Source organism: Ascaphus truei, chromosome 3, assembly GCF_040206685.1.
Source record: "Ascaphus truei isolate aAscTru1 chromosome 3, aAscTru1.hap1, whole genome shotgun sequence".
NCBI lineage: Eukaryota > Metazoa > Chordata > Amphibia > Anura > Ascaphidae > Ascaphus > Ascaphus truei.
Genome location: NC_134485.1, coordinates 109,091,445 through 109,113,240, shown reverse-complemented (window position 1 = coordinate 109,113,240; position 21,796 = coordinate 109,091,445). Strand labels below are relative to the sequence as shown.

The 21,796-nt window shown below is 46.9% G+C and overlaps 1 protein-coding gene across 2 annotated transcripts in view; it reads right to left on the bottom strand.

Moving 5' to 3' along the window:
* Positions 1 to 21,796, bottom strand: part of RILP (Rab interacting lysosomal protein) — a 113,946-nt gene that overhangs the window by 6,362 nt on the left and 85,788 nt on the right. For both annotated transcript variants that reach the window (XM_075589320.1, XM_075589318.1), the window contains exons 3-6: positions 17,079 to 17,200; positions 13,297 to 13,491; positions 9,900 to 10,048; positions 2,057 to 2,179 (exon numbers count right to left, since the gene is read on the bottom strand). In XM_075589320.1, the coding sequence (XP_075445435.1) occupies positions 2,057 to 2,179; positions 9,900 to 10,048; positions 13,297 to 13,491; positions 17,079 to 17,200 (589 nt within the window). The remainder of the gene's footprint in view (positions 1 to 2,056; positions 2,180 to 9,899; positions 10,049 to 13,296; positions 13,492 to 17,078; positions 17,201 to 21,796) is intronic.

Here is a 21,796-nt window from a genome sequence, read left to right as displayed (position 1 = left end):
TCCTCCCGCATAATGGGGAAGCGTAATGGATTCATCGTATTTAATGTATTGGTTGACAGTGTGATACCCCTATACAGGAGTTTATAGGAATTTCCCTTGGCTAGTTGTTCATATTGAACTTTTGGCGGCAGGCTCCCACAAGTCTTGCCAATCCTCCAGATACAACTCTTGTCCAAATTCCCTCACCCCAGAGATTATATATTGAGCTTTTTTGATGACCCCAATTGAAACTAGAAGTCTATATTCAAATAAAGTGGGTTTAGTTTGATCCTGAGGGTGCAGGCATACATTTATATTTGACAAGCGTCCCAAAGTTTACAAGTTTTACTTACAATCATATTATTGTGAATATTTTTAGGTTTACATTTTCTGTCCATCCATAATAAAAATTAGATACAAAATGTGTTACAGGATCACTCCATCTTTTACTTCAACGGAGAAGGTGACATCACCAGCTGACCTAGTTAAAGCCGCTTTGTAATATGTTGTGACTGATGGAAGCGCCACAGTCTCTCTTCTCGTAACTTCGAGAGAACGTTTCTGTGGATCCTAGCTTTCTTACCACTCCAACAAAAATTGAAAACAAATCCGTAGTAAGGATAACCCCCTTTTCTGCTACCGAAATAGGTAACGTATGAAATCAATGTGGAATACCAGAAAGAATATTCATCTTAACTGAGCAGAGTTGACCTTCCCAGGAGATGGGGAAATTGTGCCAAGATGTCAAATCTCCGATTCGTTTCTTGAAAAGAGGGGGGTAATAGGCCCAGTAGAGTGTTTGGCAATCGCGGGTTCATGTTGACCCCTAATTATTCAGTATTGTGTGAGTTCCGACTGAAGTGGAAGAGTAATTAAGAGTAATTGCCCAGTGTGTGCTGGAATGTTAATGGTTAGTGCTTCACATTTTGAGTTGTTGATGTGGAAGCCAGAAAGTTGGCTAAACCTACTCAACAGTTTCAATAAAATGAGGTAAAGTCATCCACGGTTTTGTGCTGTTAACAGTAGATCACCCACAAATAGGGGCAGCCGGAATTCCTCATTAACAATCATACTACAAACGGATATGTCGGGATCAGAGAGGATGAGTAACTAAGCAGTACCAGGGAGACTGCAAACAGTAAAAGGAGAGGGAGAGAGATTGTCCCTGGTGGGTCCCACTAGGTATGGGAAATCCGCTGGACTGTTGTCCATTTACACTGACCAACATTGAGGGGTTAATTTATAGAGCTCCAATACCCTGAATGAGATTAGGAACAAAACCAAAAGCGTGCAGAGCATGAAACTCCAGGAGAGCCTGTCACAGGCTTTTCTGCATCCAATGCCAAAGCCACTGCAGGTCATTTGTTTAATTGGGCGTTAACGATTATATCTTTAAGACATCTTGTGTTATTCACAGCTTGTCTATCTTTGATGAAATCCAGATTTAACCTGTTGGCCAAGATTTTCATATACATTTTAACATCTGTTTTTAATAATGGTTACTGGCTATGTACTTTAGCCCATGCTGTGCTGAAACGTTGTGCAATATGGCAGGCGTAAGCTTACAGGGGACCCTATTAAAATGGATTTGAAGGAAAAGGTGACCTGCAGGGGGAGCACTGTATGCTAAAAGATAATGGGGAAAAGCAGGGTTGCAGACCTGTCCGAGACATATGAATGTGCTCACAAGTGCTATTTTTCATAATGAAATAGAACTAGCACAGTTCGCGGGGTCGTTGCCCTCCTTGGGGACTATTGTAATGGACCAATGTAATCGTGTGAAAGTTTTGGAAGATTAAAAGCAGAAATCTCAGCGGGTGCATTATATTTTTTGTGTTGGAGCATTCTTAGAAGTGACCGTTTGACACACACACACACACACACACACACACACACACACACACACACACACACACACACACACACACACACCTGTAATGTTCTTAGGTTACACATATACGGTCTGCGCATTTTATGCTGCTCGGATATGGGCGGATGCATTCGATTCGATAGTACATGTAAACGACATGGACATCCCATGGTGACATTTTATTGTCGCACAAGACGGGGCTCTGACCTGCTGGTGGGAGACTCCATGATTCCCAGCATCTTGGCTTTGATCTTTTTCCGTTGCTTCCGTATGGCGGATTTCATCCCGGCCAATAGGAGGCTGGGGATTCTCTCATCATTCAGCAGCTCCCTGAAAAACACGCAGAGGAGCGTTCTGTCACTGCCAGCTCTGGTCTCTACTTCTCCCTTCTAAAGTACAGTAATGACCGCACAACATGAGAACTTGGATATTACACATGTAGCACAAGACATCGCTTCCCCATGGGACACGAAGGCAATGGTTGGCACGGCGTATCCCAATGCCCATGATACCAGGGGTTCCAGTCCTCAAGACCCTCCCCCACTCCCAACAGGTCAGGTTTTCAGGATATCCCTGCTTCAGCATAGGCGGCTCCTGTGCTGAAGCAGGGATATCCTGAAAACCTGACCTTTTGAGGGGGCGGGGGTCTTGAGGACTGGAGTTGAGCTCCCTTGTATTATACCGTACAATGAACTTGGCTACACCTGCATACTGCATGGCCCCCAGAAATAACATTTACCTATGGTTGCATAAATTCAATCTAACTATAGCCGACGGTGACAGTCTCGGCTCCGTGATTACATTGCCTTAAGTGCAGACAGATTGACACAAGCTTTTTCCCTGACGTTACAATGAAGGGAAATTAGAAATGACTCCAGCTCAGGCTAGAAAGGGTGGGTCAGCAGAGTCAGTACCAGTCGGAGCATGATTAGCCAAGTAATCAAAAAAAGGTGCAATCCCCGACAACGGACCGAGAAACGACATTTTGTGCAAATTATTTCACAATCGAAATTGTCATCCGTAATCAAATGTAACCAAGCTTAAAGAAGCAATCCAAGCATTGATTTATTTACACTGGATTGAAGCCGGGGGGTTCCCGGAGCTGAACCCCTATAATTTAAGCTCCGGGGGCCCCCTTGCTTCCAGAGATACTTATAGGGGGCGCCGGTATCCCTGCAGTTTAAAAGCTCCCGCATCAGGCTAGCCAATAGGAAGCCGAACCTGATGACGTCACAGCTTCTTATTGGCCCGCAGGGCGCGGGAGCTTTGAAAATCCACCATTACGTGAGCCCTGCAAACCGAGCGGCTACCGACACCCCCTACGGAGGTAAGTATCTCCGGAAGCAGGGGCGTCCCGGAGATGAAATTAATGGGGTTCAGCCCCAGTGACCCCCTGCTCCAATCCTATGTATATTGAAAACAAAATGTAAAAAAAGGAGAAAAAACACAGCACGTTTGGATTGCCGCTTTAAAGCAAAGAAGTGTCTGATTTTGTTTTCTTTTTGTGGGGGCCAACAGTATAAGTTGGTCTTCGGAGGGATTGCCACTTTCAGCAACTTTTAAAAGGGGTTACAGGGTGGTCTGCAGGCTTGTGTGCAGGTTTAACTTCTCATAACATTGAATGAAAGCAATAAGTGACACCAAGTGCATGTCATTACCCAGAATCCCTGGCTGCACAGGAATCACTGTATACTGTGTGTGATTATGGGGTAATGTGCTCATACAGTAAGTGTTCTTCATTATTACTGTTGTCATTAACAGGGATACTAACCCTAATAAATATTTAAACGAGGCATTACTCATTTTGCTACTTTTCATTGAAAATGGTGCGCGGCTCCATTAAGTTGTCTAGGAAACTAGTACCATAAATTGCAAGGGCCGCTCTCTCTGAGCACTGCAGCCTCCTGTATAAACTGGGAAACTCAGAGAGGAGATTTCGCTGGTCCCAGGTTTGCATTCGGGAACAGTCGGGGAGAGACGGTCAATTGTCCCGGGCCAGGTGGCCTGTCCGGCCAGCACTGACCATTGGGCCCGGTCAGAGGTTGGGACCAACATCCAAGTCAAGCTCTCGCTCACTATCCCCAGATTCGGCCGTGTAAACCCCCGCGCCGGAAGTTGTGCGGGCTGATCAGCAAGACACCGGACCCATCCAGGTACAGTGTGTGGGTATTTTGTGTATGGGGGGAGGGTATTTTGTGTATGGGGGGAGGGTATTTTGTGTATGGGGGGGGGGGGTATTTTGTGTATGGGGGGAGGGTATTTTGTGTATGGGGGGGGGGGGTATTTTGTGTATGGGGGGAGGGTATTTTGTGTATGGGGGGGGGGTATTTTGTGTATGGGGGGAGGGTATTTTGTGTATGGGGGGGGAGGGTATTTTGTGTATGGGGGGAGGGTATTTTGTGTATGGGGGGGAGGGTATTTTGTGTATGGGGGGGCAGGGTATTTTGTGTATGGGGGGGAGGGTACTTTGTGTATGGGGGGAGGGTATTTTGTGTATGGGGGAAGGGTATTTTGTGTATGGGGGGAGGGTATTTTGTGTATGGGGGGAGGGTATTTTGTGTATGGGGGGAGGGTATTTTGTGTATGGGGGGGGAGGGTATTTTGTGTATGGGGGGGGGGTATTTTGTGTATGGGGGGAGGGTATTTTGTGTATGGGGGGAGGGTATTTTGTGTATGGGGGGAGGGTATTTTGTGTATGGGGGGGGAGGGTATTTTGTGTATGGGGGGGGAGGGTATTTTGTGCATGGGGGGGAGGGTATTTTGTGTATGGGGGGGGGGTATTTTGTGTATGGGGGGAGGGTATTTTGTGTATGGGGGGAGGGTATTTTGTGTATGGGGGGAGGGTATTTTGTGTATGGGGGGGAGGGTATTTTGTGTATGGGGGGGGAGGGTATTTTGTGCATGGGGGGGAGGGTATTTTGTGTACGGGGGGGGGAAGGTATTTTGTGTACGGGGGGGAGGGTATTTTGTGTATGGGGGGGGAGGGTATTTTGTGTATTTTGTGTATGGGGGGTAAGGTATTTTGTGTATGGGGGGTAGGTACTTTGTGTATGGGGGGGAGGGTATTTTGTGTATGGGGGGAGGGTATTTTGTGTATGGGGGGGGGGTATTTTGTGTATGGGGGGGGTATTTTGTGTATGGGGGGAGGGTATTTTGTGTATGGGGGGAGGGTATTTTGTGTATGGGGGGGAAGGTATTTTGTGTATGGGGGGGTATTTTGTGTATGGGGGAGGGTATTTTGTGTATGGGGGAGGGTATTTTGTGTATGGGGGAGGGTATTTTGTGTATGGGGGGGAGGGTATTTTGTGTATGGGGGGGAGGGTATTTTGTGTATGGGGGGGAAGGTATTTTGTGTACGGGGGAGGGTATTTTGTGAATGGGGGAGGGTATTTTGTGTATGGGGGGAGGGTACTTTGTGTATGGGGGGGAGGGTATTTTGTGTATGGGGGGAGGGTATTTTGTGTATGGGGGGAGGGTATTTTGTGTATGGGGGGAGGGTATTTTGTGTATGGGGGGAGGGTATTTTGTGTATGGGGGGGGAGGGTATTTTGTGTATGGGGGGGGAGGGTATTTTGTGTATGGGGATGAGAGGGTATTTTGTGTATGGGGATGAGGGTATTTTGTGTATGGGGGGGGAGGGTATTTTGTGTATGGGGGGAGGGTATTTTGTGTATGGGGGGAGGGTATTTTGTGTATGAGGGGAGGGTATTTTGTGTACGGGGGGAGGGTATTTTGTGTACGGGGGGAGGGTATTTTGTGTAGGGGGGGAGGGTATTTTGTGTATGGGGGGGAGGGTATTTTGTGTATGGGGGTAAGGTATTTTGTGTATGGGGGGTAGGTACTTTGTGTATGGGGGGGGGAGGGTATTTTGTGTATGGGGGGAGGGTATTTTGTGTATGGGGGGAGGGTATTTTGTGTATGGGGGGGAAGGTATTTTGTGTATGGGGGGGGTATTTTGTGTATGGGGGAGGGTATTTTGTGTATGGGGGAGGGTACTTTGTGTATGGGGGGGAGGGTATTTTGTGTATGGGGGGGAAGGTATTTTGTGTATGGGGGGGAAGGTATTTTGTGTACGGGGGAGGGTATTTTGTGAATGGGGGGAGGGTATTTTGTGTATGGGGGGAGGGTATTTTGTGTATGGGGGGTAAGGTATTTTGTGTATGGGGGGTAGGTACTTTGTGTATGGGGGGGGAGGGTATTTTGTGTATGGGGGGAGGGTATTTTGTGTATGGGGGGAGGGTATTTTGTGTATGGGGGGGAAGGTATTTTGTGTATGGGGGGGTATTTTGTGTATGGGGGAGGGTATTTTGTGTATGGGGGAGGGTATTTTGTGTATGGGGGAGGGTACTTTGTGTATGGGGGGGAGGGTATTTTGTGTATGGGGGGGAAGGTATTTTGTGTACGGGGGAGGGTATTTTGTGAATGGGGGGGAGGGTATTTTGTGTATGGGGGGGGTACTTTGTGTATGGGGGGGAGGGTATTTTGTGTATGGGGGAGGGTATTTTGTGTATGGGGGAGGGTATTTTGTGTATGGGGGAGGGTACTTTGTGTACGGGAGGAGGGTACTTTGTGTACGGGAGGAGGGTATTTTGTGTACGGGGGGAGGGTATTTTGTGTACGGGGGGAGGGTATTTTGTGTATGGGGGGAGGGTATTTTGTGTACGGGGGGGAGGGTATTTTGTGTACGTGGGGGAAGGTATTTTGTGTACGGGGGGAGGGTATTTTGTGTATGGGGGGGGTACTTTGTGTATGGGGGGGGAGGGTATTTTGTGTATGGGGGGAGGGTATTTTGTGTATGGGGGGAGGGTATTTTGTGTATGGGGGGGAGGGTATTTTGTGTACGGGGGGGAGGGTATTTTGTGTACGGGGGGAGGGTATTTTGTGTACGGGGGGGAGGGTATTTTGTGTACGTGGGGGAGGGTATTTTGTGTACGTGGGGGAAGGTATTTTGTGTACGTGGGGGAAGGTATTTTGTGTACGGGGGGGAGGGTATTTTGTGTATGGGGGGGAGGGTATTTTGTGTATGGGGGTAAGGTATTTTGTGTATGGGGGGAGGGTACTTTGTGTATGGGGGGGGGAGGGTATTTTGTGTATGGGGGGGGGAGGGTATTTTGTGTATGGGGGAGGGTATTTTGTGAATGGGGGGAGGGTATTTTGTGTATGGAGGGGGTATTTTGTGTATGGAGGGGGTATTTTGTGTATGGGGGGAAGGTATTTTGTGTATGGGGGGAAGGTATTTTGTGTATGAGGGGGAAGGTATTTTGTGTATGAGGGGGAAGGTATTTTGTGTATGAGGGGGAAGGTATTTTGTGTATGGGGGGAGGGTATTTTGTGTATGGGGGAGGGTATTTTGTGTATGGGGGGAGGGTACTTTGTGTATGGGGGGGAGGGTATTTTGTGTATGGGGGAGGGTATTTTGTGTATGGGGGGGAGGGTATTTTGTGTATGGGGATGAGGGTATTTTGTGTATGGGGATGAGGTTATTTTGTGTATGGGGGGGAGGGTATTTTGTGTATGGGGGGGAGGGTATTTTGTGTATGGGGGGGAGGGTATTTTGTGTATGGGGGGAGGGTATTTTGTGTATGGGGGGAGGGTATTTTGTGTATGGGGGGAGGGTATTTTGTGTTCGGGGGGGAGGGTATTTTGTGTACGTGGGGGAAGGTATTTTGTGTACGGGGGGAGGGTATTTTGTGTATGGGGGGAGGGTATTTTGTGTATGGGGGGAGGGTACTTTGTGTATGGGGGGGAGGGTATTTTGTGTATGGGGGGGGAGGGTATTTTGTGTATTGGGGGGGAGGGTATTTTGTGTATGGGGGGGGGGAGGGTATTTTGTGTATGGGGGGGGAGGGTATTTTGTGTATGGGGGGGGTATTTTGTGTATGGGGGAGGGTATTTTGTGTATGGGGGAGGGTATTTTGTGTATGGGGGGGTATTTTGTGTATGGGGGGGAAGTTATTTTGTGTATGGGGGGAAGGTATTTTGTGTATGAGGGGGAAGGTATTTTGTGTATGGGGGAGGGTATTTTGTGTATGGGAGGAGGGTATTTTGTGTATGGGGGGAGGGTACTTTGTGTATGGGGGGGAGGGTATTTTGTGTATGGGGGGAGGGTATTTTGTGTATGGGGGGGGAGGGTATTTTGTGTATGGGGGGGGAGGGTATTTTGTGTATGGGGGGAGGGTATTTTGTGTATGGGGGGAGGGTATTTTGTGTATGGGGGGAGGGTATTTTGTGCATGGGGGGAGGGTATTTTGTGCATGGGGGGAGGGTATTTTGTGTATGGGGGGAGGGTATTTTGTGTATGGGGAGGGTATTTTGTGTATGGGGGGGTATTTTGTGTATGGGGGGTATTTTGTGTATGGGGGGAGGGTATTTTGTGTATGGGGGGGTATTTTGTGTATGGGGGGGGTATTTTGTGTATGGGGGGGGTATTTTGTGTATGGGGGAGGGTATTTTGTGTATGGGGGAGGGTATTTTGTGTATGGGGGAGGGTACTTTGTGTATGGGGGGGAGGGTATTTTGTGTATGGGGGGAAGGTATTTTGTGTACGGGGGAGGGTATTTTGTGAATGGGGGGAGGGTATTTTGTGAATGGGGGGGAGGGTATTTTGTGTATGGGGGGGTACTTTGTGTATGGGGGGGAGGGTATTTTGTGTATGGGGGAGGGTATTTTGTGTATGGGGGGGACCGTATTTTGTGTATGGGGATGAGGGTATTTTGTGTATGGGGGGGAGGGTATTTTGTGTATGGGGGGGAGGGTATTTTGTGTATGGGGGGGAGGGTATTTTGTGTATGGGGGGGAGGGTATTTTGTGTATGGGGGGGAGGGTATTTTGTGTATGGGGGGAGGGTATTTTGTGTATGGGGGGGGGGGTATTTTGTGTATGGGGGAGGGTATTTTGTGTATGGGGGGGACGGTATTTTGTGTATGGGGGGGACGGTATTTTGTGTATGGGGGGGAGGGTATTTTGTGTATGGGGGGGAGGGTATTTTGTGTATGGGGGGAGGGTATTTTGTGTATGGGGGGGAGGGTATTTTGTGTATGGGGGGGAGGGTATTTTGTGTATGGGGGGGAGGGTATTTTGTGTATGGGGGGGAGGGTATTTTGTGTATGGGGGGGAGGGTATTTTGTGTATGGGGGGAAGGGTATTTTGTGTATGGGGGGAGGGTATTTTGTGTATGGGGGGGGGGGTATTTTGTGTATGGGGGGGAGGGTATTTTGTGTAGGGGGGAGGGGGGGGATTTTAGTCCTGCACCTTGGGAAAGCTGTCTGTGGCCTGGACTGCATTTATAACCTCTTCACTGGCAGAAGCGCCCTCCTGTGGAGAGGGGGGGGAGAATATTTCTTTGTCGTGCTCGATGTGGGACGGCCAATAGCAAAATGAACACTGACATTGCCGGTTTCTATTGGTCACACGGCGGCCATGTTTAAAGTTGTAAGTGTCAAACATCAGCACAAAAAAATAAATCTCAGGAACTGGGGGTCCCTGCACGTCAGAGAACCCCCGGGTCTGCCCTGTTTTTGGTGGGTATTGTTACTGCAACAAAATTTTGTTTTCTCAACTGGTTCTTTTTGATATAATGCTTTGTAGGGAGGGGGGGGGGGAGTAAATAATATGAACGGCCATAGAATTTCATTAGAAGAAATGGTTTTGCCTCATTGTGCTGCAGGTTTTAAAGGGTACAATGCCCACAATATACACGTCAGCATTCTACAGGGGTATTATAGAAGATATAGTACAGGATAATACCAGAGATAAGTGCGTCAGATATACAAGAAAACATTAGGATTTGTAGTCCTGGCTGAACAAAGGGCCTACAACTAAAATAATATGTTGGGTGGACATACAGAGACAGAATGAGTGTCATGGGAGTGCCTAACTTACACGGTATGATCAATAAGGTACGTGCATAGGCAGTACTCAGCAATGTGAGTACCTAGCCCAACAAATAATGAGCAATGATTTGGTGAGATCACAGTCCTGAGATGTTACACACTCGTGTGTGACACAGTACCTGCCGGTGGTTTAGCCACGCCTGAGGCACACGCATTACCTATGATAATATTTCAGCTCCTCGTTCACTAGAAATAGGTTTGTCTTCAGCTCGTTCCGCTCCTGCACGATCTGCTTGAGATCTTCCTTGGTGAAACACGGTGGACTGGACGTTGCCGTTCGCTCTTCAGCACGTAATTCGGTTGTGTTCTGCAACATTCATAACACACGAGAGTCACGCGCGGCGGGAAAACGCAGCCAGGTTCCTCCTGGAGAAAAATGAAGGACCTACGGGAGCCTACAGTGTACAGATATACTCAATGCCTTTATTCCATGAACCACGCTCATTGTCCGGGGCTGGGGGAAGCCAAACCTACAATGCCGATTTTGCCATATAAAACAAAAAAATAGCAGGCATTCTCAAAATAGCTGCAACCCTTTTTACTCAGTGTGTAAGGAGAAGGAGCAGCTCAGTGAGTAACGACACTGACTGGCACTGAGTTTGAAGCAGGGGAGCCTGGTTCAATTCCTGGTGTCGGCTCCTTGTGACCTTAGGCAAGTCACATTATCTCCCTGTGCCTCAGGCACCAAAAACATAGATTGTAAGCACCATGGGGCAGGGACTTGTGCCTGCAAAATGTCTTGTAAAACTAGCAGCGCTATACAAGAACATGCTATTATTATTATTAAAGCAGTAGTAAGATTTACCAACGATGTGGCATTTAAAAAAAAACACATCCAGGGCAGGACACTTCTAGTCGCTTGTTCGCCAAAGCAAGAAATTGAACATGTTCCTGTTTTAGCGCTGTACCACAAATAGAGGCGCAATCACAATTGAAATATTACATTCTGCCACATGTCCACGTCCTTACACAATGGTTGGGAAAGTATTTCTCTTGAGAAAGGTCCCCCCAAAAAAAGGGCCGCAACGTTGATCTTGATATTAGTTATCATTTGCACAAGACCACTGGAATGGCGCCCACCTGTTTCTACGCCCCCACCTCACCCTGGAAAAGGTTTTATGGGGCCGCAGGCAGCCGCAACAGAAGAGCGTCACGCTATCTCGGAGCCGCGGGTATGGCTGTCACTCACCGCCGTGGCTGCGAAAGTTGCAGCGTGTAATGCATCCTACAGCATTAGGGCCACAACCTTCACAACTGCGGCTGACCGAGGACGTCCGTGCCAACTAGGATACAGCGACCGTGAAGAGGTCAAAAGGGGGAAGGGGGAGTATTGAGTGTTGCAGACAGGAAAAAGGCAAGTTGTGTTGGATATAAAAAGAAAGAAATGAAAGAGATAAAAGTGAAAGCAGGGAAAAGAAATAAACACGGGCTGAATGACGAGTACTTTTTCCTTTAATCGCATAAGACCCCTTCAGTGCAACTCATGTAACAATAATGTGTTGCAGTCCTCTGGAATCAGCGGGTCACACAACATGATGTTTAAAGCAGCAATACGGGTTAACTTTTTTTTTTTTTACATGTTTAAAGCAGGGGGTCTCTGGCGCTAAACTGTATTAATTTCCGCTCCGGGGACCCTCTGCTTCCAGAGATACTTCCCTGCGTAGTGGTGATGCTATCCCTGCAGGCATACGGTGTGTCTAATCTAAAGGCCGTTTCAAATGTGCCCGCGTTATGCGGAACAAAAATTAAGCCGTGACGTCATCTGGCGCGGCTTCCTATTGGTCCGCGTGACTTGGACCTTTAAACTCCGCAGAGATACCGGCACCCCCCTACGGAGGTAAGCATCTCTGGAAGCAGGGGGTTCCCAGAGCTGAAATTGAGACAATTCAGCTCCGGAGACCCTCTACTTCAAACCTGTAATAAAAAATATTTAACAAAAAAATAAACAAATAAATAACTGAACCTGTATTGCTGCTTTAAAACGTTAGAATTTTATAATTGTTACATTCTGTTCCACTACTTATGTTGAAAGTCTGGAGTGTGTCACTTGTATTTATTTATTTATTAGCTAGAACAGATGGATTTGAAGTGTCATGCCCCGGACACAATGAAGAAAAAACATACTCGTCACAGCGTCGATATGCAGCTCAGTTCCATATCCGAGAGCCGTACCCACTTACATCCCCGCATTAGACGTGAGACATGCTTGTGCTCACACTCCAGGCCAGGGTTTGGGACATGATATGACACACTGCAATAAACTCCTCGCTGCATCATGGATGCGAGCCTACGCCCATGAGGCAATCTTCTTGGCCGATGACACGTTTTGGAGGCCTAACAACTTTGTTTCTATGGTCACATTACATCCACTTCAAGTGTATACCCTATTTCCTCGATTCTAAGACGCACCCTTGATTTAATTTAAAAAAAATTGGGGGGGGAAAGCACTATATTAAATGTGCAGAATTTTTTTCTGGGGGAAGAGGGGGGGAGAGAGAGGGGGGGGATAGAGGAGAATGGAGAGAAGGGGGGAGAGAATGGAGAGAAGGGGGGGAGAGAATGGAGAGAAGGGGGGGATGGGTGGAAGGAGAGGAGAGGGAGGGAGAGAGAAAATGAGAGGCAGAGGAGAGGGATAGGAGGGAAGGGGGGAGGAGAGGGATAGCAGGGGAGGGGGGAGTGAGGGGAGAATGGAGAGAAGGGGGGAGAGAATGGAGAGAAGGGTGGAAGGGTAGGAGAGGAGAGAGAGGGGAATGGGGGGAGGAGAGGGATAGGAGGGAAGGGGGAGAGGGAGAGGTGGGGAGAGGGGTAGGAGGGAAGGGGGGGAGAGGGATAGGAGGGAAGGGGGGAAGAGGGATAGGAGGGTAGGGGGGAAGAGGGATAGGAGGGAAGGGGGGGAGAGGGATAGGAGGGAAGGGGGAGAGGGATAGAAGGGAAGGGGGGGAGAGGGATAGGAGGGAAGGGGGGAGAGGGATAGGAGGGAAGGGGGGGAGAGGGATAGGAGGGAAGGGGGGGAGAGGGATAGGAGGGAAGGGGGGGAGAGGGATAGGAGGGAAGGGGGGAGAGGGATAGGAGGGAAGGGGGAGAGGGATAGGAGGGAAGGGGGGAAGACGGATAGGAGGGAAGGGGGGAAGACGGATAGGAGGGAAGGGGGAGAGGGATAGGAGGAAAGGGGGGAGAGGGATAGGAGGGAAGGGGAGAGAGGGATAGGAGGGAAGGTGGGAAAGGGGTAGGAGGGGGGCAGTGATCGCAGACATGTTTGCTGCACACAGAAAACCCGGCAGGCATCTACTACAGCGCCCCCTGGCTGTTTTTTTTTCTTTCAGTACATCGATTTTAAGACGCAGTCCTATTTCAGCCACGTGAAAAAGGGAAAAAAACTGCGTCTTACAATCGAGGAAATACGGTACTTACAGAAACTTCCATTATCTTTCAAAACGTCTTGGTTCATATGCTACATTCTAGGAAACATTGGATTAACCAGCCAATCATTACATTCAATGACTATGTAGCACTATTTGGAAGACGTATTCAGGTACAAACAGTACCCACACGTACCATATTGTTGTCGGGGACCCCTGCAGGTTCAGCGGTCCTTTGAGCGAGTGCGTCGATTTCTTTCTGCTTCTCCTGAATCAAACTCTCCAGGTCTGTCTTCCTCTGCAGTGAGCTTTGGAGCTGGGCATGAACGACTGCCACTTTGTGTCGCAAGTCCTCATTCATCCTCATGAAACGGTCCAACTGTTCCTGCAGCTGGGACACCAACAGGTAAAGCCTGTGTTAAGCAGGGGGTGACAACACGGCCGACGACTTTGCATTACCCAGGCGGTAGCACTAGCCGTGGGTCAACATCACGGTCAAATCGGATTTTGCTTACTACCTAAAGTTTATGAATTAAGCACCAGACGATACAGATTAGATGTCGTCTATATGTCTCAGGTGGTTGGGACAGCAACATGTCCCAAATGTGTAGACCAGTTAAGGTGCATTCCTGGGTAGTTGACTAAAAACATTTGATAAAAAAAGTTTAACAGTTCGATGGAAGCCTTTCGCACAACGGCAGACATGCTACTTCAGCGCAAGTATGCTTAGCTTTAATTTAGCAGATATAGTGATGGTATAACGTACACTGTATCTGCTGCATAGAAGCTTGCCATGCTAAAGATGGAGTAGCATGGCTGCCATTGTGCGAGGGGTCTCATCGGACGGTTGTTTATTTGTGTAGTGCAAAGATCCCTACACAGACCCAGTCTGCCCCACCATTAATGACTGCAACTGACTTTATTCCTATGAGGAAACGCATAGATACTCACACCTTTCTACTTTAATGTAGAATTTAACACTCCTATTGGCTTCAGAAAAAGAATAGACAGACAGGCGCACTAAGGGACATATGTCTCTTAGTGCGCCTGTCTGTCTATTCTTTTTCTGTCTGTGAGCTCCCTTCCAGGAGCTCACGTTTATAGGGGGTGTGTGGAGTCCCTCAGACCGACGGCAGCAAGAGGGACCATATCTACAGACAGCGGTAGCGCGGAGTGACTTTTTGCTCATTGTGTGACTTTTTTACTCCTATTGGCTTCCTTAAAACAAATGTAACCATAGTAAAAACAGAAATATTTATAGGCGTTGGATGCGGAATCACCCACACAGATTTCACCGCTAAACATATTACCGATCATTACACTTGAGGGATTGCCCCTTGAACGGCGTTTAGTAATGGACCGGTGAGATGTACAGGGTATAGAATGGGAAGGTAGAGAGACAGAAAGCCCGGTCACCGTAACATTTCTATGTACAAAGTGTATTTAAAAATTACATACAAATAATTATCAATTATTATATTTTGTAAGGTGTAACCTTGAACACAAAAAGGAAAAAACGCAGGAATTCAATTCAATTGTCATGTGCATTTTGTAGTGTATCCCAACACCATCACACAGCATAGAGCGCTCTATACCAGGGGCGGCCAACAGGTCAGGTTTTCAGGATATCCCTGCTTCCGCACAGGTGGTACAATACAGTCATTATGACTGAGCCACTGATTGAACCATCCCTGCTTCAGCGCAGGTGGTTCGGTCATAATGACTGTACCACCTGTGCGGAAGCAGGGATAGCCTGAAAACCTGACCTGTTGGTGGCCCTTGAGGACTGGAGTTGGCCTCCCCTGCTACATGGCATCTTCTTTTATCAGCAATATCCCCCCTTCAAAACATTTTCTGAAAATAATCGAGATATCTCCCCAGAGCAGGACTGATTGTCACCCATTTCTGAGGGCACATGGGTTTCATGCTAGGCCAATTTTGCCCGCAGCTAAAATATTCAATGGCTGGTCAAGCCGAGGTGACCGTATCAGAGCAAGGGCTTGGAATGCATGTGTGTTCCACGGGGCTCGTCCAAGCACCTCACTCCTATTGGCAAGGTTTCTTTCAGCCAGGGACACAAATTAAACTATGTAACCTACAGGCTCGTAAAAAATATAGTAGATTATAATATAATATAATATATATATAATTTTATTTTTTTTAGAGATAACACCAAGGTGGACAGATTCACTGATTGATAATATTTTATTACCCAGAGCTGCGTGGAGTTAGTATGTCCGCTGTGTTATTTTTCCTTTATCCCTTCTCTGCACCCAACAACTCCTTGTTCTGTTACATGGAAGGAGCGCAGTGGTTGACGGACCCCCTTGCCGTCACTGAATGGGTTACTCAACCGTGCCCCACATAGAAAAGAAAGAACAAAACAAATACCCCAAACATCCGACTGTTACCATGAGTGAAAAAAAAAAAAAAAAAGGGAGGAAAATAACATTCCATAAACACAGATGTGGCCACTTACATTTCCCAAGGGGTGAGGTGAGGGGGGTGTTGTGATTGTATGTAGCTGGCTTATGGGTCCGAGTCCTGCTTAGCAGCCCATTACTGCCATTCATTACCTTTTGGATTCTATGTAAACAGTGTAATCAATTCTCCACTGATTGTTTAAAGTCATATGATAAAAACGTAATGCTTTAAGGTCAAAGGAAACATAATTTTTGAAGCCTGTTCGTGCGTGTGTATTATCCTAAATATAGTACAGATGCTAATGCAATAGAAGGGATCAGACATTTGTTTTAAAAGTGTTTTTCTTTTGCCTGCCTGTATGGATAAATCCGATTTTTCTTACTATACGTGTGTCATTACAATCAACATTATGCGCCTAAACTGCATTCTTCACGCAATGCCGAACCGCTCAGAGGATCACGTGAATGCCTTTAGCCTATGCAGGTGTGTTAACAGTACGGCAACCAAAAGGTTAAACGTTCAGGTTAATGCGGTATGCTCCCTGACAGTCTTATAATGTAAAATAAGTGAATGGCGGGCATTCGTGTTTTTATGTTAACGGCTGCTTTTTTTTGTGACCTTTTAACGCCCTTTCGTTTGATCAAAGTTTATCTGTGTCACGAACGCCACAGCGGTCTGCATGTGACCTGTGCACGTGAAAGGTGTTAAAACCTCCAGCTGATTCGCTGGGCACTAAAGATGAGCAATATCTTCCTGTCAGACTACACCTCAATTACACTTTCACCACCACCAAGAATAAGTTAAAGAAGCAGTTCAAGCAGCACGTTAAAAACATTTTTTTTTTAAATCTATATTTTTGTTGTTTTACTATATACAGCCTTTGATTACCTTTATTGAAAACTAATTGCCTACGCTGCCGATCGTAGAGGAGCTGTGGAAGAAGAAAAAAAAGTTCCCTGCAAAATGGGTGAGGTTACCCAAGGGAGAGAGCGATGTTGGTTGCTTCCCCTCAGACATCTTTTTAGATGGGAAAGGTATACAGGGATATACCAAATAAGTATACATGGGAAGGATGTTGATCCAGGGATTAATCCGATTGCCAATTCTTGGAGTCAGGAAGGAATTAATTTTTCCCCTTAATGGGGTTTTTTGTTTGCCTTCCTCTGGATCAATAAGTAAGTATAGATATAGGATCAAGTATCTGTTGTCTAAATTTAGCATAGGTTGAACTTGATGGACCTACGACTTTTTTCAACCTCATCTACTATGTAACTATGTGCTGCTCTTTGAAACAAAAGGTTGAGGGGGTAGGGATATCCCTATAGAGATGGGGATATTTAGAGATCTCAATAACACTGCAGCCTCACTGGTACTTCCAGTCTCAAAGATGACAGCATAAATAATAGACGATACTTTCTAACTTTTGAGGAGAAAGCAAGGATTCCTCGAGCATTTGATTTCATATTTCACAGTGTTACGGCTATATATTAATCAGGGTGCAGCGTGCCTAGAAGCAGCTGTATGTGTGGCGTTACCACACTGAGAGTTTCTTACCGCTTCTGTGTCCTTGCTCTTCTGAAGGTTCTCGTGTGTCAGAGCTCGGATCTGGTCCCTCTGCATATCCACCACCTTCTTCAGCTTCAGCATCAGGTCTCTCTGCTCGCTCACTGCACATTCTGAGTCAGCAACACAAAGCCATATTATTTATGTTCCACACCAAAGGTAGCCTTTTTATACACACACACACACACGTCTTTAATTTTGCACTTACACTTTCAAACAAAGAAACACACACACACACACACACACACACACACACACACAGCAATCACTTGGCATTATGTATTACGTATATGATTTGTCGACATTTCTTTTTTAATCAAAGGATTCATAACAGTTTTGTTTTTTCCATAGATGTATATTCTTACTTATAATAACTCAAAGGGGCTTGCAGGAACCACCGCTTATGAGATCATGGGATGCCCAACTTATTACACTATTGGCAGTCTGCTTCGCCCTCTTTGCTTACACGAATCTCACACACTAGACGCCCTTCTATTGTAAGGTAAAAGGTTCTAGCCATCCTACTAACATATAACCCAAATACGGTGTATTCATTGCTGCTGTCACGATAATATTGTCTTATTGCTTATTATAATATGTCTTTATTTCTATAATTAGATATTCATGAGATATTATGTATTTTAATCCATCAAGTGCTTCAGGGGTTAAAAAAAAATGTATAATTTAGGTTTGAAAATATATAGTGTATTGCGCTTCTAACAGAACTTTATTGGGTGGGCCTATCCAGGTTGGCCCACTAGAAGTGACCCGTGTTGGTTAGAGGGTCGTAAACGTTAAGCAGAACTGACTCCAGCCTCAAAGCAAACTCAGTTTGTGAATAATCGGTGGTACATTCCAGCTAAGAATTACTTGTGTGTGCATCTGTGGCACCGAGTGGCATATAATGATTACAGACTGTGACAGAAACCAGGGGTTGGTAATAAACTCCATATACAGGGCTCCCAGGATACTGAACAGTTTCTGTCCTGTCTAAGCTGAACAGGGCAGCCTCGTGGTACAGGCACTCCATTCCACAGTTTGTCTGCTGCCTGTTTTCTGTCACCTGTCATGCTGATTAGAGTTCAGGTATATAAGACCTGTTTCCTGTTTCCTCTGGGCCCCGCCCAAGAGCCTGGAAGGCTGCTGAACTGCAGAGGGGTGAGAAAGCCTCTTTCCCAAATCGCTTCATTCATTCTGTTAGTTTGTCTAAAGACTGCAAAGGTACTTATTTTGTTGGTGGAAGTGGACAAGCCACTTCCAACTCTGAGTCAGGGACATCTAAGTTTAAGTTATCGCTCAGACGAGCAGCTTTTTGTTTGGCTTTGTTTTCTGTTTAAACTGTGGCAGTCTCAGTGCCTGGGACTGAATAAACCAGGCATAGCCTGTTTAAAGGAACAGTACGTGACGTCTCATCATTTAACCTACCCTAAAAGACCGTGTTCTAACAGTCCCGGACAGACGGCGGAGCCCCGGAGTAAGCCGTTTGTCACATATGGTGGAGAATGCGGGCAGAACACTAAAAGGTCTGGGGGTTAAAGAACTTTAAAGAAAAAAAAAAAAAAAAAGGTTTTTTTTTTCTCTCTCTCCAAACAAGATGGAAGACGTGGTGAGTGCGCTGGTACGCAATGTCGCTGTCCAGAGAGACGCGAATGAAGCCCTGCAACAGGCGAATGCAAACCAGCAAGAGACAAACCGCTTGCTGAAAGAGGAGCAACAGCGGTTCGCTCAGGGCTTACAGCAGGAACTCGAGATCCTGAGGGAGACTATCAGTAACCTTCCACTGGCAGCGGCAGCCCCAGTTCCGAAAATGACCAGGGCAAGCCACTACCTTCAGAAGATGGGACCCTCGGATGATGTGGAAGCCTATCTTCTCACGTTTGAACGCACGGCACAGAGAGAGGGATGGCCAGAAGCTGAGTGGGCTGGTCTAATCGCACCCTTCCTAAGCGGCGAACCCCAGAAGGCTTACTTTGATCTAGAGCCAGCCGAAGCTAACGTCTATGCAAAATTGAAGTTCGAGATCCTCGCCCGCCTCGGCGTAACCACGGCTGTTCGCGCCCAAAGGTTTCACGCATGGTCCTTCACGATGGATAAAGCCACCCGAAGCCAGATGTATGACCTCATCCACCTCGCCCGGAAGTGGCTACAACCCGAGATCAACTCAGCAAGCCACATCGTGGAACGGTTGGTCATGGACCAGTTCTTGAGGAAACTTCCCTCTGCCTTACGCCATTGGGTCAGTCGGAGTGACCCCCACAATGCGGATGAGCTTGTGGCCCTCGTAGAAAGGTACAATGCAGCAGGAGAGCACCCGCAACCCACAGTCGTGGAGCAACCCCACTACCCGAGGTTCCAGGACTCTTCCAGAGACGGTAAAAGGGTACCGGGGTTAAGGGGAGCTGAAGAGCGGCGACCACCTTCACGCAGCACCAGCAACAGTGGTTCGCACACTAAGGGCAATAGCCAACATGGGGAGCCGGGAAAAGGCTCTAAGTGGGACACAGACTATGTACCTAAATGTGTAAATTGTCATGAGAGGGGCCACACAGCAAAAATCTGCCCACTAAATGATGAGCCCATGCAATGCAACAGCGTGGAACCTTATTCGCTGTTGTCCCAATGTATGGGCCCTAGCCCAGAGGACCCCTTGAATAACCATCTGTGGGCATTTGTAAAGGTTAATGGTAAGAGGGTTCGGGCACTTCTTGACTCTGGGAGTATGGTCACACTAGTGTCCGAATACCTATTGCCCATTAAGAAGAAACAGGTAAACAGTTCACAAAGAGTGGCAATTTGTTGTATACATGGGGATAATCATGAATATTCCACTGTTGATGTTTTTTTTGAAACAGAATTTGGTTCTTTAGATTTCAAGGTGGGTGTTGTACCCAAACTGGCACATGATGTGTTAATAGGGACCGACTTTCCCCATTTTCTAAAAATGTGGTCCCCAGCTCAGAATAGCGCCCAGAGTTCAATAGCAGACCATAACGAAGTGTTAGAAGAAACAAATCCTTTCCCTTTTTCAGAAATGGAGGTTGACGAGGGCCCAAATAAGAAAGGGGAAAAGGAGGAGTGCTGTGAAATTCCCTTCCCCATCACTACTTTGGTAGGGAATACCCCAAATCAAGATGTTGATCAGGCACTTACCACCCCAGTACAGGATAAGACCCTCGCTGACCTAGAGGTCAGTCCTGGGAGTTTTAAGAAGGCCCAGTGGGAGGACCCCACATTAGCGGTAGCAAGGGGAAATATACGGGACCAGAATAGTACTCATGGCCAACCAGATAGGTCACTTGCTTACCCCTACTTCGAGGTAGAGAACGACCTAGTATATCGGGTTGATAAAAGAAAATCAGTTACAACTAAACAATTGTTGGTACCACGGACATTCCGTAACGTAGTATTACACCTCGCACATAGTCATCCATTGGGGGGACACCTAGGGGTGGAAAAGACAAAAGAAAAGGTTCTCCGAAGCTTTTATTGGCCTGGGGTTCTGGCAGAAATTACAAACTATTGTTCCTCATGCCCAGAATGTCAGATCACCGCCCCGTTCAAAGCATACCGCAGCCCATTGGTACCCCTTCCCATAATAGAGGTACCATTTGACCGGATTGCTATGGATCTAGTAGGACCCCTAATAAAGTCTGCTAGGGGACATCAGCATATATTGGTAATATTAGATTATGCTACCCGATATCCGGAGGCAGTTCCCCTACGTAGCACCTCTGCTAAAAACATAGCAAAAGAGTTAGTACTTCTGTTTTCCCGGGTCGGAATTCCTAAAGAGATCTTATCTGACCAGGGAACACCATTTATGTCCCAAGTAACAAAAGAGCTATGTAAACTCCTAAAAATCAAGCATCTCAGAACCTCAGTCTATCATCCACAAACAGATGGTTTAGTGGAAAGGTTCAATAAAACCTTAAAGAGCATGTTACGCCGGGCGGTCGATAAGGATGGGAAAAACTGGGACTGTTTGTTACCATACCTGTTATTTGCCATTAGGGAAGTTCCCCAGTCATCCACAGGCTTCTCCCCGTTTGAACTATTGTATGGCCGACACCCAAGGGGCTTACTGGATATAGCCAAAGAAACTTGGGAACACGAGGTTACCCCTTACAGAAGTGTAATAGAGCATGTTGCCCAAATGCAGGACCGCATTGCTGCAGTCCTACCCATAGTGAGGGAACACATGGAGAAAGCTCAAGAAGCACAAAGGAATACGTATAATAAGGGTGCTAGGGTCAGAATTTTTTTTCCAGGTGATAGGGTACTAGTTCTGGTTCCCACCGTGGAGAGTAAATTCCTTGCTAAATGGCATGGGCCATATGAGGTCTTGGAAAGAGTGGGAGAAGTAAATTATAGGGTAAGGCAGCCAGGTAGGAGGAAACCTGAGCAAATTTACCATATAAACCTACTCAAGCCCTGGAAAGATAGAGAGGTCTTGTTAACCCTAGTACCCCCAGGTCCGTCAGAGAATCAAGAAACTGACCCAGAGGTTAGCATAGCTGAAACACTGTCCGTGCATCAGAAACGAGAGGTCCAGAGTTTAGTGAGAAGGAACAAAGAAATCTTCTCTACACAGCCAGGTAAAACTAACGTAATTAAACATGACATAGTCTCTGAACCGGGGGTCCGAGTTAACCTTAAACCGTACCGAATCCCAGAGGCCAAGAGAGAGGCTATAAGTTTAGAGGTTAAAA